The sequence below is a fragment of the Hemiscyllium ocellatum genome, chromosome 8, assembly GCF_020745735.1.
Source record: "Hemiscyllium ocellatum isolate sHemOce1 chromosome 8, sHemOce1.pat.X.cur, whole genome shotgun sequence".
In the NCBI taxonomy this organism is placed as follows: domain Eukaryota; kingdom Metazoa; phylum Chordata; class Chondrichthyes; order Orectolobiformes; family Hemiscylliidae; genus Hemiscyllium; species Hemiscyllium ocellatum.
The window spans coordinates 111,614,628-111,630,715 of record NC_083408.1 but is presented as its reverse complement, the minus strand read 5'-3'; the positions used below and the strand labels follow the sequence as shown (position 1 = coordinate 111,630,715).

General features: G+C 46.2%; 1 protein-coding gene across 4 annotated transcripts in view; it reads left to right on the top strand.

Moving 5' to 3' along the window:
* ccdc88c (coiled-coil domain containing 88C) overlaps positions 1 to 16,088 on the top strand; it is a 253,769-nt gene that overhangs the window by 157,071 nt on the left and 80,610 nt on the right. For all 4 annotated transcript variants that reach the window (XM_060829470.1, XM_060829474.1, XM_060829472.1 and 1 more), the window contains 4 exons: positions 228 to 372; positions 6,097 to 6,281; positions 8,396 to 8,533; positions 11,099 to 12,160. In XM_060829470.1, coding sequence (XP_060685453.1) covers positions 228 to 372; positions 6,097 to 6,281; positions 8,396 to 8,533; positions 11,099 to 12,160 — 1,530 coding nt within the window. The remainder of the gene's footprint in view (positions 1 to 227; positions 373 to 6,096; positions 6,282 to 8,395; positions 8,534 to 11,098; positions 12,161 to 16,088) is intronic.

The window sequence follows — 16,088 nt, the reverse complement described above, 5'->3', positions numbered from 1 at the left end:
AGCTCCCAGATGATTCCATGAGGTTCCAGTCGGAATTTTCACATCTTCCCTCAGGGTTGGATGGCGACCCGCCCCTACAGCTGAGACTCAGTGACATGTGCTTTCATCCATCGACTCCAACGAATGGGCGGATCTGGTGGGAGGAGACTGGGCACCAGTTACTGGGCTCGGGCTGAAGGTTTGCGTTTTGAACAACTAACACTGATTTGTGTGTCCGCTCTCGAAAGGATCGGGAGGCTGATCGGAAACGCATTGAGGAGCTTCTCGAGGAGAACATGGTTCTGGAAATAGAGAAGAAACAGAGTATGAATGAGTCCGCGCACCTGGGCTGGGAGCTGGAGCAGATGTCAAAGAGCACCGACCTTATGGATGGTGAGTATTAGCCCATGTCACCCAGGCCAAGGAGATAAACCATCAGCGCTGGTGCTTTCCCTGTCCCTAAGCCCCATATTGCCCATTCTGTCCAGCGCAGTAAGGTTAAGTTGTTTAAGTTAGTCTACAAAAGTTTTGCTGAACCTATGCCTCTCTTTATATAGATCATTGAAAGAGTATGATTCATTATGATACACATTACAACTTCTGTTTGGACAAACAACTGTTTATATTCTGCAACTAGTTCTGAGTTTATTAACCTGCCCCTACGCCAGGAGTCAGTTTTTTTTAGTGTTTCCTTTAGAGACTTTCTTGAGGGCTACTATAGGTACAGACATAGGCCTCCAGAATCCTCCTCCATTCAATAAGTTTGGGACTGGTTACTGTGTATCAAATTCCACATTTCTGGTAAGCTTTGATTCCCCCGTTTATCTGCACCCAAAAAAATATTCAGTGACCCTCCCTGCACTGCTTTCGGAGGCAGAGTGTTCCAAAATCTTTCAACCCTCCAAGAGAAAAATCTCTGTCCAAAAACAGAGCCCCCTACCTTGTGGGCTGACCCAAAAGAGGAAATGTCCTTTCCACACCCACTGTGCCAAGACAGTTTCAGGATCTTGTATACCTCAGCAATATTACTCCACTCACGTTTCTAAAACCCCACTGGAATCCAGCCCAGTTTGTCCACCCTTTCCTCATGAGGCAGCCTGCTCACGTTTAGTGTCAATCTGAACCACCTTCAATACATTTACATCCTTTCTCAAATAAGAAGACCAAAACAAAGCACTATATTGGAAATGTGGCCTCACCAATGCCCTATGTAACTGAAGCATTAAATCCTTACTTTTATGTTCAGTACCTCTTGGAATAAAATGTAGCATTTCGTGAGCATTCTGAATAACTTGCTGTACAATGTGGTAACTTTTTCTGACTCCTGCAATCCAACATCTGAATCAACCTGCAACTTTGAATTCTGAACTCGTCATCCATTTTTAAGTAATTTTTTAAAATTCATCCTACCAAAGTGAACTCTGCATGCTCTGCACGTTATACTCCATCTGCCAGATTTTTTGCCCCCTCACTCAACCCATTTGTATTCACCTGCATCACCTGTAGATCCTCCTCATAATGACACCATGACAAATAGGAACAGGAGTGGGCCATTCAGCCTCTTCCGCCATTCGATACTATTATAGTGATACTTTCAGTTCAGTCATATCCTTTAGAGAAGGAAACTGTCATCCTCACCTGCTCTGGCCTACTTGTGACTCCAGACTCTCAGCAATGTGGTTGACTCTTAACTGCCCTCTGACAGTTAGGGTTGGGTAGTAAATGCGACAATCTCATCCCGTGTGTGAATTTTTTTTAAAAATCTGTTTTTCTTCCCCATATCTATCGTTGATACAAATTGTGGTAAGTTGAGGCCCTCAACACAACATAGATCCTTCAGGAGATGGTGAATAAAATTCCAGATGGATAATCATCCTGAGAATGGACTAGAATTTAAACCTAAAAGATTAGCTTGAAAATGAAGCATTGAGCCAAAGCCCCAGTGGCACAATAATGAAGTGTTTACCTGCAGCAATGTTTTTTGACAAAAGAGAATGCATTAAGATTTCTTTGATGTGAACAGCCCTTTGATGGACAAACGTCTTTACTTCATCGAGCAACTGCTTGTGGAATGAGAAATGAATTGACAAGTGAATAAACTTTCCCTTCAGCAATCCCCAGTAACAGGCAAACACTTAATTGAAAGATGGATCTGCACAAAAGGATTTTTTTTTTGTAATTCTGAAGCCAACTGAACTCTTCAAACTCTGCAACAAAAGGCTTTTCAGAATGCTACAACCTGGTTACTTTTCCTTTCAGAGTTCCATCTCAACACAGTTGCCTTGTTCATGATTTTTAAGTGTCATTTGGCTATGAGTAATTGTAGATGGAAAGAATAACTTCTCTACCATTAATGAACATGAATTTGCTGTTTGTTTTCATTTCTTCATGGCAACTGGGTATCACTGATGAGCATGGTATTTAGATTAGATTAGATTCCCTACAGTGTGGAACCAGGCCCTTCGGCCCAACAAGTCTACACTGACCCTCCAAAGAGTAACCCACCCAGTCACATTTCCCTCTGACTAATGCACCTAACACTGTGGGTAATTTAGCATGGCTAATTTACCTGCCCTGCACATCTTTGGACTGTGGGAGGAAACCAGAGCACCCGGAGGAAACCCACACAGACACGGGGAGAATGTGCAAACTCTACACAGACAGTCACCCAAGGCTGGAATCGAACCTGGGACCCTGGTGCTGTGAGGCAGCAGTGCTCTGTTCTGGATGTAGGTTTGCTTGCTGAGCTTGAAGGTGCCTCCGGATGAAGCACTGGTAGTATGGCCCACTTTCTATTTGTGCTTAGGTTTCCTTGGGTTGGTAACTTCATTTCCTGTGGTGATGTCATTTCCTGTTCTTTTTCTCAGGGGCAAGTAAGTGTGGGATCCAAATCACACTTGTTTGTTGATAGAGTTCCGGTTGGAATGCCATGCTTCTAGGAATTCTCGTGCATGTCTTTGTTTAGCTTGCCCTAGGATGGGTGTGTTGTCCCAGTAGAAGGGGTGTCCTTCCTCATTTGTATGTGAGGATACTAGTGAGAGTATGTCTTTTTGTGGCTAGTTGGTGTTCATGTATCCTAGTGGCTAGTTTTCTGCCTGTTTGTCCAATGTGGTGTTTGTTACAGTTACTAGGTATTTTGTAAACAACATTAGTTTTGCTTGTTATCTGTATAGAGTCTTTCAAGTTCATTAGCTGCTGTTTTAGTGTGTTGGTGGGTTTGTGGGCTACCATGATACCAAGAGGACTGAGTAGTCTGGCAGTCATTTCCGAGATGTCTTTGATGTAGAGGAGAGTGGCTAGGGTTTCTGGATGTGTTCTGTCTGCTTGTTTGGGTTTGTTGCTGAGAAATCGGCTGATTGTGTTCATTGGGTACCTGCTCTTTTTGAATGCACAGTATAGGTGATTTCCCTCTGCTGTTCATAGTTCATCTGTGTTGCAGTGTGTGGTGGTTCATTGAAATAATGTTCTAATGCAGCTTTGTTTGTGAGTGTTGGGATGATTGCTTTTATAGCTCAGATAAGGATAGACATACAGATGAGAAAGGACACCACTTCAACTGGGATAACACATCCATCTGAGGACAAGCCAAACAGAAAGAGACATGAGAATTCCTAGGAGCATGGCATTCCACCCAGAACTCTACCAACAAACACATTGACTGGGATCCCATTTACCACCCCTGAGAAAAAGAACAGGAAATGGCATCACCACAGGAAATGACATTACCAACCCAAGGAAATTTAAACACATAAATAAAAAGTGGGCCATGCCACCAGTGCCTCATCCGGAGGCTCACTGATGATGATATGGTGATGAAATATCTGAAAGTGAACCTTCCAGCTCAGCGAGCAAACCTACATCCAGAGCCTCAACCTGAGCGACAAATCTTCTCAAAACCTGCTAATTTACTGCAATCCCTAACTGCCCTTGAGAAGGTGATGGTGAGCTACTTTCTTGAATGCCTGCAGTGCTTGGCATGTAGGTGCCCTCAGAATAACAGAGGACATTACAGGATTTTGACCCAGCGACACTGAAAGAATGGGCAATATATTTCCAAGAAAGGAGGGTGAGTGGCTTGGAGGGGAACTTGAAGGTGGTAGTGTTCCCATGTATCTGCTGTCCTTGGACTGCTCGATAGTAGTGGGCGTGGGTTTGGATGATACTATGCCTTGTAGATGGTACACATCACTGCCAATGAATGGCACCAAGTCCACAAACAATCAAGTGGGCTGTTTTGTCCTGGTTGATGTCATAGATTCATAGAGATGTACATCACAGGAACAGGCCCTTCGGCCCAACGAGTCCACACCGACCCTCTGAAGAGTAACCCATTTCCCTCTGACTAATGCACCTAACACTACGGGCAATTTAGCATGGCCAATTGACCTAACCTGCACATCTTTAGACTGTGGGAGGAAACCCCAGCACCTGGAGGAAAGCCACACAGACACTGGGAGAATGTGCAAACTCCACACAGAGCGTCGCCCGAGGCTAGAATCAAACCTGGGACCCTGGCACTATGAGGCAGCAGTGCAGTCCACTGTGCCATCGTGCTGCCCTTAATGTGATGATAGGGGACTCCTTAGTGAGCATAGCAGATGGGCTTTTCTGTGGCAGTGAATGTAATTCCAGGATGGTATGTTGCCCTGTGTGGTGTCAGCGTTCATGATGTCACAGAGCGGCTACTGAGAGAGGGTGAACACGCAGGGGTAACGGTTCACATTGAGCAGGAAGGGGAATATAGTCTTACAATTTAGGGAACTCAGCAGGAAACTAGCAAGCAGGACGTCAAATGTAATAATCTCCAGATTATTCCGAGTGCCAAATTCAAGTGAGTATAGAAATAGGAGGGTAAGGCAGATGAATGGGTGGCTGGAAAGATAATGCAGGAGCTGGGGTTTAGATTTCTGGGTCACTGGGACTGGCTCTGGGGATGTTGGAGGGGTTGCTTCTGAACAGAGCTGGGACTGAATTCCTTGCGAGGTCTTTTGCTAGTGCTGTTGAGAGAGCTTTAAACTAATTTAGCAAGGGTGTGGGAACCAAGGGAGAATTGGCAAAATCCTCAGCGATACGTTGGCAGCAGCAGAGTGGGTAGCAAGTTAAGGTAAAGTCAGAGTAAGGAAGGTCTAAATCAGGGTTGTTTTACCTGTGTGTGAATGCACAGAGGAAATAAGATTGGGAAGTTACAGGCTCCAATTGCATTGTGGGAATATGGTGATGTGGCTGTTCTTCAGGTCAGTGATGGTGAGGCCAATGAATGTTGAGGGGCAATGGTTAGATGCCCTCCTGTTGGAAATGGTCACTGCCCAGCGTGTGTGTGTTGTTGTGAAGATGGCATGATTTTATTCTGAGGGAACTTTTAGCTGAGTACTCACTTTGCTAAAAGTGTAGATGTCACTGTGCTATCTCCCTTGATTGTAGAAATGCTGTTTACCTGCAATGAAGGTATTTGCAGAGTGTTATAAAATTGACATTGACTCAAACAGAGATCTGAATGTTGAGAGAGAGTTGGTAAGGGGAGGTGCCTGCAATTGAGAATGGAAAGTTTAACTTGTAGATTGTGACAATAGAGTACTATGTTCAGGCGCAAAGCTCCAGCTGTTCTCATTTTCAAACTTAGAAAGAGACAACACATAAGCAGGAGGCCATTCAGCCCGGTGAGTCCCACTTTTCTTGTTTCCTACCACCATAATCCTGCAAATCTCTACTGCAGCCAATCTTAAGTATTATTTTGCAGATCCTCATGTTAACATCCTGTTGGGGACCATTAACACCCAAAGGGAAGCCTGATCGGATACTGGGATCTGAATGCATCAATTTGATCATTTCTACCATTGCCCCATGCCCCACAAAGTCGTCTTCACGTTCCCCTTAAGCCTGTAAATATTTTCTCTTGTGTTTTTTTAACTAATTCCCTTTGTAAAGTTATTCAGTCAGCTTGCGTCACTCTTTAGGCAGTGCATTCCAAAACATTGTAACTTCTTATTCCTTCTCCCAATGATGTCTAGTCACTGACTGACTGACTGACCATTTCTGCTTGGTTTCCTTTATTGAATTTGCTGCCAATTTCAATCTGTTTGTAATGATGTGTCTCCTCGTGTCTAACCTTGCTTGCAGCTAGCCGCAAGTCTTTTGTGCTCGAGATGAATGAGTCTGCGTCGAGCCGGATCCTGAAGCTGGAGAAGGAGAATCAGAGTCTGCAACATGAGGTTCAGGGGCTGCAGCAAGCTTTACTGGCCGTGGAGGAGAGCAATGCCAGAATTGTGGAGCTGGAGAAAGAGAGCGAGCTCCTCACCCTCCAGGTTTGAAATGGGCACGTGGATGTTTTGGCTGTGGTCTACTCTAAGAGGCTTTTCAAAAACTAATTCATTCATGGGATCGCTGGCTGGGCCAGCATTTATTCCCCGTCCCTAGTTGCCCCATGAGAAGGTGGGGGTGAGCAGCCTCCTTGAACCGCTGCAGTCCATGTGCTGTAGGTAGACCCTCAATGCCGTAGAGAGGGAGATCCAGGATTTTGACCCAGCGGCAGTGAAGGTGGCTTGGAGAGGAACTTGTAGGGAAGTGGTGTTCCAGTGAATCTATGTAGAAACGTAGAGGACAGGAGTAGACCACTTGATCCTTCAGCCAGCCCCACTATTCAATATCATCATGGCTGATCAGCCAACTCTGTTCTCCCATACTGTCTGGTCCCTTTAGCCCCAATCACACCCAACTGCCTCTTGAAATCATACAATGTTTTGGCTTGATGACTTTCTGTGATAATGAATTCCACAGGTTGACCACTTTCTTCGTGAAGGTATTTCTCCCCATCTCAGTCCAAAATGGCCTGCCCCATTTCCTTAGACCCCATGACCCATTGGTTCTGAGCTCCTTGCTCATTGGAAACATCCTTCTTCTACCCATCTGCTGCCCTCACCCTTCCAGGAGCTAATGGTTGTGGGTTTGAAAGGAACTCATGAAGGAGCGTTGGTGAGTTGATGCAGACGGTGTACACTGCTGTGACTGTGCGCCGGTGGTGATGGGGTGGATGAGGTGTCCACCAAATGGACTGTTTAGTGCCCGGTGGGGATGAGCCTCTGTGAAACAGCACGCGATGACTTTTAGATCAATGCTACTGGGCAGTTAGGGCCTCAGTTTGACCTCCGAAAGGAAACGATGACAGCTCCAACACTGCAGCACCCTCTCAGCCCTGCATGGATTGAGGGTACAAGGCACTCGGGTGAATCTGAAACCACCTGATTCCAAAGGGAGAATGCTACTCAACACTGGCACTGGGCAATTGCGGTGAGGTCAAAGGTCACATTCCAGTAGAGGATGTATTTGCCTCAGTACCATCCCCTTTGAGGGGCAGCAGGTTGCAGAAGCTTTTGGCTTCATAAATGTTCAAAAGCAATCAGCAACAAAACTGCACTGGACTTCAAAACCACCCCCTGCAAGTTCTCCTCCAGCACCACTCACTGTCCCGACTTGGAAATATGTCACTGTACCTTCACTGTTGCTCAGTTAAAATCCTGGAATTCCCTGCCTATGGGAATGGAGTCTGGCTTCCAGAACGCAGCTCACCATCACCTTCTCAAGGGCAATTAGGGACGGGCAATAAATGCTGGCCCAGACACCCCATGGAGAGAGCAGATACCCTCGCCCCATTGTTCTACCCAATATTTATTCCTCACCAGCGGCACTAAAATCACATGTTTTAGTAATTATCGTGTTGGTGTCAGTGGAATCTGGCTGTTCACCACTTGAACGCTGCTTTTCGCAAGTTACAACGGCAACCATTGAGGAGCCCTTCATTGGCTGTAGACTGCTTTAGGATGTCCCATTTAGTTAGAGACCGAAAAACTGCAGGTGATGGAATCCAAAGTAGACAGACAGGAGGCTGGAAGAACACAACAAGCCAGGCAGCATCAGGGGGTGGAGAAGTCTCTAACTAAGTTTGTACCACCGCCAAGTCTTTTCAAAGGATGCCCACGTTGAAGAAGTTCTCTGCCTCCCTCAGCCATGGACTCTGAGTCCCTTTCGCACTGCCAAAGTGCCGTGACCTCAGCGTGCCTCCCCCCACCCCACCCCCCACCCTTCCAGCTGCCAATTGGATTCATTCCTCCCATCGACCAATCAGGTTGTACCTACCACCTGTACTCACCGATCCCTACCTCACCACTTTGCCCTTCCCCTACCCATAACCCACCCCACCCCCTGGTATCTGCAGCTCGCCCCACACCCACTCCCAGTCCTGAAGATGGCTTATACCCAAAAATTGACTTCTCCAGCTCCTGACGCCGCCTGCCTTACTCTGTTCTTCCAGCCTCCTGCCCGTCTACTCAGGATGTCCCATGGCTGTGAAAGACAGCTACAGCAATGCAGTTCTCTCTTCACCATTGCCCGAGCCGGTTTCTAACCGTCACTTTGTTTCCAGGTGCGGAAACTTCAATCTGAACTCGACCAGGAGAGGCAGAGTAACCAGGACATGGGAAACCTGAGTGAGGAGCTCCTACAAGACAAAACCCAACTCAGGGAAAGCTTGGAGACCCTCCGAGCTGAGAAAGAGCGACAGGTAACACCAGGCACAACTTGAAGGAGTTCACTATGATTTTCCTCAGACGAAAGAAGAGTCCTATCAAGCTCAAAATGTTAACTCTGTTTCTCTCTCCAGTGATGCTACCAGACCTGCTGGGTTTTACCAACGTTCTGTTTTTGTTTCAGATTTCCAGCATCTGTAATGTTTTGTTTTTATTTCACTTAAATGAGCTGCTGTAACAGTCATTAACATCACCGTCCTACACACACCCAGCTGCACTGCTGTAAAATTATTTGGCTCCTACTTCATGCATTGTGATAAACTCTGCCTTCAGACCCATCATACCCTCACTGACTTATATCTAGCTCCCTATCTGGCAACACCTTTAAAGATGACCTTGCCTCTTCCTATCTCCATTATCAGCTGCAGCCCTACAACCTTTTCAGGTGTCCGCACTCCTCAAATTCTGGCCTCTTGAAGCGGTCACTGATTTTTAAACACTCCACCACTGCTGGCCCCATCTCCAGCTGCCTCAGTCAACGTTCTGAATTCCCTCCATACACTTCTCTTCCTCCTGCTTCCTGCCTCCTTTCAGAAGCTCCTTTCAGACGACTTGTATGATTCAAGTGTCAAGGTGGGTTGACCACACTCTCGTGAAATTCACATCTTAGGCCAGTAATTGCCTGGTCCCAGGGCTGATCGTGATTGTGGATGTCATTACATTGAAATGGACACCGCACTATGATACAAGAAAATGAGAATAACTAAAAGCAGGCCATTCGGCCCTTTGAGCCTCTTCTGGGTGACTTATGAATGTACCCTCTGTCTCGAGGACGTAAAGAGCTGCCCAAGCTAAATGTGGACTGCCAGGAGCTGGTTTCCAGCAGTGTGCCACTGCTACCCAATTGGCAGGAAAGAATTTGAGCAATCTTAGGGGAGTGTGTATGTGGGCATGTTCGTCTGATTCTGTGTGTGGGTGTGTATGTGGGCATATCCGTCTGTCTGTGTCTGTGTGGGTGGTTATATCTGTGGGTAGGTATGTCTGAATGTCTGTGTGGGTGTGTCTGCCTGTCTGTGTCTGTGTGTATGTCCGCCTGCCTCTGTGTCTGTGCATGGGTATATCCGCCTGTCTCTGTGTCTGTGTTTGTGGATATATCTGTGTGTGTGTGTGTGTGTGTGTGTGTGTGTGTGTGGGGGGATGTCCACCTGTCTCTGTGTCTGTGTGTGTGTGGGTACATCTGTGTGTCTGTCTACATGTGTGTGCATATGTGTGTGAAGAAGTGTGGCTGAGGATTGGCTTTCAAGGTTGAGAATCCCATCAATGATTCGCATTGACACAACACAGCCTTCACCTGAGTTGAAAGGGTGTCACCTGAGTGCCTGGTGACTGTAATGGATACAGATAATCTTCACCTTGCTGCACAATGAGGCCATGTGACTCTGTGGGACACGCCCTGACTCTGAGCTAGAAGGCCTGTGTTGAAGTCTCACTCCTGGCACGTTGACCATGGAAGGAGGGTTTATGATATGGTATATAAGGGTGATTGTCAGACAGTTGACCCTCCCCCACTGTCCCACACTGGGTACATTGTTGTGTTTCCAAAACGGAACTTTTTTTTAAACTCTGGTGCAACACGGAAACTGAAGGGGAACTGAACTGTTATGACCAGATTTTGCTGTAAATCAAAATTTTATTCTATAAGGTCACAGAACCTGAATTCATTAATGCCTTACTGTCAACACAGCAAACATCGAATAAATGGCTGATGGGTATTGGGTTTTTAAAGCATCTGATTTTTCTGTACTCGACTTTTGACCAACAATAATCGACAACTGAAGAAATATTTCCCTGTTGTCCATTTTTAAACATGTAACTATCTGTCCGATAATTGACATTTTCCAGCTGATAACAGTGTGTGTGTTGGAGCACTTTAATCTCCTTCCGTTCCAATCCGCTAGGAGGTCAAGTGTCTCCTGTCTGTCCTTCTCTTTCTCCTTGCCTTAGATTGAGAGAACTTTATGGAACAATAGGAGGCCATTCAATTTGTTCTGCCTGTACTGGCTCCTTGAAAGGCTGGTAAAATTGGATTGTGCACACTCTGCTATCTCACCATAACCCTGCCAACCAGCTACCTCCAACCACATGTCGGATCAGCTTTATGTTCCTACAAAATTTAAATCGAAGAAATATAGTGATACAAAGAGACCATCCAGCCTATCGTGCCTGCACTGAGCTTAGTGCCAACCTCCTGCCTTTTCCCTACAAACTAATTTTATCCAAATAACTGTCCAGTGCCCTCCTTATATGCCTCAATTGAAGCTGCCTCCACCATATTTCCAGGTAGTGAATCCCAGACCCTAACTATGCGCTGGGTGAAAACGGTTTTCTCACATCACCCTTTCTTCTTTTGCATATTAATTTAAACACATTTATTGTGAATCCACTAGCCTTGTACTTAATATTTGGGGGAAAGATGATGGGTTGGAAACGTTCTGACATGTTTTGCTTCTGAGCTTGTGTTGAGCAACACGAACACAGTTTTAGTTTTAATGTAGATACACTGGCTGTTTCTGATACTTTCTCTTATCCCTCGTAACCAGGTAAAAGAACTGGAGGGAGAGAATGAACACCTAAAGCAGACGGTCTGTTCGCTCCGGGAACGGTCTCAGATCAGCGCAGATGCGAGAGTGAAAGATGTCGAGAAGGAGAACAAAATACTTCATGAGACGATCACAGAAACGAGCAGCAAGCTGGCCAAACTGGAGATCGAAAAGAAGCAAGCCCATAAGGAGCTCCTGCACTACAAAGAGAAGGAGCAAAAGGCAGAGGAGCTGGAGAAGGATGTTCACAAACTCGGGAAGGAGAATGAGCAACTTCAGAAGCAGGTGGTCTCTTTGAGGTTCACGTGTGAGAATGTGGAACAGGAGATTTCAAACCTTGAGCTCGAAAACAGCAAACTCAAGAAGTCTCTCAATAGTTTGCAAAACTTGTCAATCAAGTTGGAGACGGTGGAAAAGGACAATAAGCAATTGGATGAGGAGAACTTAGAACTAAGGAGGATGGTGGAGACGTTGAAGTTCACGAGAACAAAACTGATCAAAGTGGAAATGGAGAATCGAGAACTGGAAAAGGAGAAAGATGACCTGAGGAAAAGTGTGGAACTGTTGAGGGCCTTGACTCGGAAATCGGAGCGATTGGAAATGAGCTACCAAAGCCTGGATTCAGAGAACCAGAGACTTCAGCAGGCGCTAGACAACAGCAATACGAAGATCCAGCAACTGGAGAAGGAGCTGCAGGACACTGAGAACGAGAATCATGTTCTGCAGAAGAACTTGGAGGAGCTGAAGATATGCAGCAAAAGACTGGAGAAATTGGAGAAGGACAATAAGGTGTTAGAGCATGAGGCTGCACAACTTGAAAAGGACAAGAAGACTTTGGACAAAGAGAATAAACGGCTGTGGCAGCAGGTGGAGCTGAAAGATGCAATCCTTGATGAGAATAGTCAGAAACTGTCGAGCATGGAGAAAGAAAAGAGAACCCTAGAAAAGGAAGTGGGCAGGTACATGGAGACCACAACCAAGGTGAAGGAACTGGAAGTGGACAATAAGGAACTGTTCAAGCAAGCTACAATTAATAAGAGGACACTTGCAACACTGAGGGAGGTAGGTGGAGCTTCGTAGTTCCTCAGCTTGGTATGGTCCCTTTCACTTGGGCTAAATATGAGCACATTCTTGAAGTGTAATGGTCCAGTTCACTCACTCCATGTTGCTGAGGATTTGACAAACCTGTTGTAGTCTGGAGCTAACGGTAGTGATGGTAGAGGCTCCCAAATCTTTTCCAAGACACGGTGGACTGGGAATCTCTCCAGTTCTTACTTGTTGGATTTGCAGTTTGATAATCAACCTGGTTAGCCGTGTCGGAAGCACCACCTTGGACATTGAGTCCTGGAATGGGGCTTGAACCCAGAACCTCGAGCTCAGTGATTGGGATATTACCCACTGCACCACCACCTCCTTTGGTTGATCCTCCTGTATCAAGCCTTGACTCTGCTTGTGTACTCACCAGTGTACTGAGCCAGACAGTGTGTATATGCTAAGTGTGTTCTGGAACCGCCCGGGCTGTCAGTAGGGGGCAGGGTATGAGATCACTTCCTCAGGAAAGGTACATGCTGGAATGGGATTCCCTGTGATCCTGTCATTGAGGCTGATTAGCTCAGTTCACTAGGTGATTGGTCGAGAATAACGACAGTAGCACATGTTCAGTTCCCATTTGGGCTGAGGTAGACTTGCTAGCTGGCTGTTTGTCTAACCTGTGGGCCACCAGGTAATCAGTTGTTTCCCTCTGACAAAGAAAAGATTCCTACGGTCCCATCCACCTACCTTTCTATGTGCCTCTAGACTCCTGGCCTGAAAATGGAGGGAAGGTATTCTAATGCTTTAAAAAAAACTCACTTGATTGGCACCTGATCCGTCATCATGAACTTTAATTCTGTCATCAGGAAGGGCTTATGCCCGAACCGTCAATTCTTCTGCTCCTCAGATGCTGCCTGACTTGCTGTGCTTTTCCAGCACCACACTCTTGACTATGATACTATCTCATACAGTCATACAGCCTCTCTGACACTCTCCCCTTTTTACTTTCCCCCACACTACCGCCAACTGCGTTAGTGCTTATACTTTCCCCAGCACCCATGTTGTGTGTGCGTAGGTGTGCGCCACAGTGAAGGACAACATGTGTATAAATCTTTGTTCATTTTCCACCACCAGGAAGAAAGGAAACACTCGAGGGGCTGGTGACAAGCAGTGCCCTTCACATCAAAGGGCAATGCTGTGTGATCAAACAGTGAAGGGGGAGGGCAGGGACTAAATCAAAGTAGAGTTGGAGGGGGGAGTAAAACATTCCACTCCCTGTGGTGCCCACCTCTCCCTGAACAGCTTGAGGGTGTTGGTAGACACAATGTGCTCCTTCTCCCGAGACACCTGGGCACGACTCAACCCTTTTATGTCAGCCAGGGCTCCCTGTTTGGGTCAGGTTAACAGCCCTATTCAGGGAACTCTTATGAGGTCCAGCTGGCTGATCACCTTACAGTTACTACAGAGTTATGTCCTAATATTCAACCGTGATCTCTTTGTCAGATTCAGTCCTTTAGCTTTTGAGGAGAAATTTGGGAATTTGGCTGTCGGAAGGTGATACATTCGGTGCTAGCATTTATAGTATTCAGAATCACAAAATGGTGAGATTCTTAAAGGGTGAGTTGGTGAGCAGAATTTGGCGTTGAGGAGACACCGTACAAACCTGATAAGAATCCAAGTTGGTCAAACTGTATGCAGTGCAGGTATGGATAAAGAAAGAGGTGGAATTGGACAGTACACTGCATAGAGGAATAACGGTCTAATTCCGAGACCGGGACACTTTGAGAAATGCGTATGTTGGAACATATTCGGTCACTGGGAGCAAGAAGAAATAAACCAAACAGCATGCTGCACTGACCAGACAAGGAAGGCAGATGCTTGTGGGTCAAGGCGAGAGTTGGATGGAATTAAACTAAAGCTGACTCTGACCAGACCAAACTTCCAAGCGTTCCTTGTCACAGAGTCATACATCACGGAAGCAGACCCTTTGGTCCAACCAGTCCATGCTAACCATGTTCCCAACTAAACTTGTCCCACTTGCCTGTAGTTGGCCCATATCCCTCCAAACCTTTCCTATTCATGTCCTTATCCAAATATCTTTTAACTGTTGTAATCATACCCACATCCACCACTTCCTCTGACAGTTCATTCTATGCACTCTCTTTGTGGGGAAAAAAAAGGTTCCCCCTCATGTCCTTTTTAAAACTTTCTCCTCTCACTTTGAAAATATGCCCCTAGTTTTGAACTTTCCCCATCCTGGAGAAAAAAACCTTGCATTCACCTTATCTGTGCCCCTCATGATTTTAAAAACCTCCATAGATCACTCCTCAACCTCATGCTTCAGTGAAAAAAGACCTCGGCCTATCCAACCTCCTCCTTAAATCTCAAACCCTGCATTCCTGGCAACATCCCGGTAAATCTCTTCTGATGCCTCTCCAGCTTAATAGTATCCTTCCGAAAACAGGGCAATCAGAACTGGACACAGAACTCCAGGAGAGGCCTCACTAACATCCTGTACAACCTCAACATGACGTCCCAGCTCCTATACTCAAAGGTCTGAGCAATGAATGCTAAATGCCTCCTTAACCCACTATTGACATGTGATGCAAATTTCAAAGAATTATGTACCTGAACCCCTAAGTCTGTCTGTCCTACGACACCACCTAGGGCCTGACCATTAATTGTTTAAGTCCTGTTCTTGTTTGTTTTACCAACTCTGTTCCCAAAACCATTCAAGCCTGAAAGACACTGCAGAGAAGAGCGTGGTGCCAGAGGATTCGAAGGAGAACTGGAGGGATACTGGTTCTTCAGTTGAAATGTAGTTGACTCAGAGGATCCGTGTGTGTGTGTCTGTGTGTGTGTGTGTATGCTGGCCAATCCTAACTACCCAGAGGGCAGTTAAGAGTCAGCCACAATGCTACGGGTCTGGAGACTTTTTTTTAGATTAGATTACTTACAGTGTGGAAACAGGCCCTTCGGCCCAACAAGTCCACACCGACCCGCCGAAGCGCAACCCACCCATACCCCTACATATATCCCTTACCTAACACTACGGGCAATTTAGCATGGCCAATTCACCTGACCTGCACATTTTTGGACTGTGGGAGGAAACTGGAGCACCCGGAGGAAACCCATGCAGACACGGGGAGAATGTGCAAACTCCACACAGTGACCTGAGGCGGGAATTGAACCCAGGTCCCTGGAGCTGTGAGGCATCTGTGCTAACCACTGTGCCACCGTGCCGCCCATGTAGGATGTACCAGGTAGGAACAGCAGATTTCCTTCCCTAATGGAGATTCATGAATGGGTGGGTTTTTTATGACAATCAGCACTGGACACCTGTCAATACCAGATTGTTTGAATTGAATTTTAACATCAAGTTGGGATTTGAACCCATGTTGCCAGAACATTAGCCTGGGGTTCCATGGTTATTAGTGCCAATACCATGAAGATTTGGGCTGAATTGTGAAGAATATCTTTACATGAACTGTAAAGGAGTGTCGAGGTTTGTTGTCCATGTTGATTGCATTATCTGGTCATGTACTTCATGTAACTAAATCTACCACACAAACAATCCTTCCAATCTCAAATCTCACTTTGTTAAATTATACCCCTGTCCTATATCCAAGTGAATTGTGTTTCCATGTGCTAAGAATTTAATCCTCCATCATTACATTGGTTACATAATGATGACATGGGCGGCATGGTGGCACAGTGGTTAGCACTGCTGCCTCTCAGCGCCAGAGACCCGGGTTCAATTCCCGACTCAGGCGACTGACTGTGTGGAGTTTGCACATTCTCCCCGTGTCTGCGTGGGTTTCCTCCGAGTGCTCCGGTTTCCTCCCACAGTCCAAAGATGTGCAGTTCAGGTGAATTGGCCATGCTAAATTGCCCGTAGTGTTTGGTAAAGGGGTAAATGTAGGGGTATGGGTGGGTTGCGCTTCGGCGGGTTGGTGTG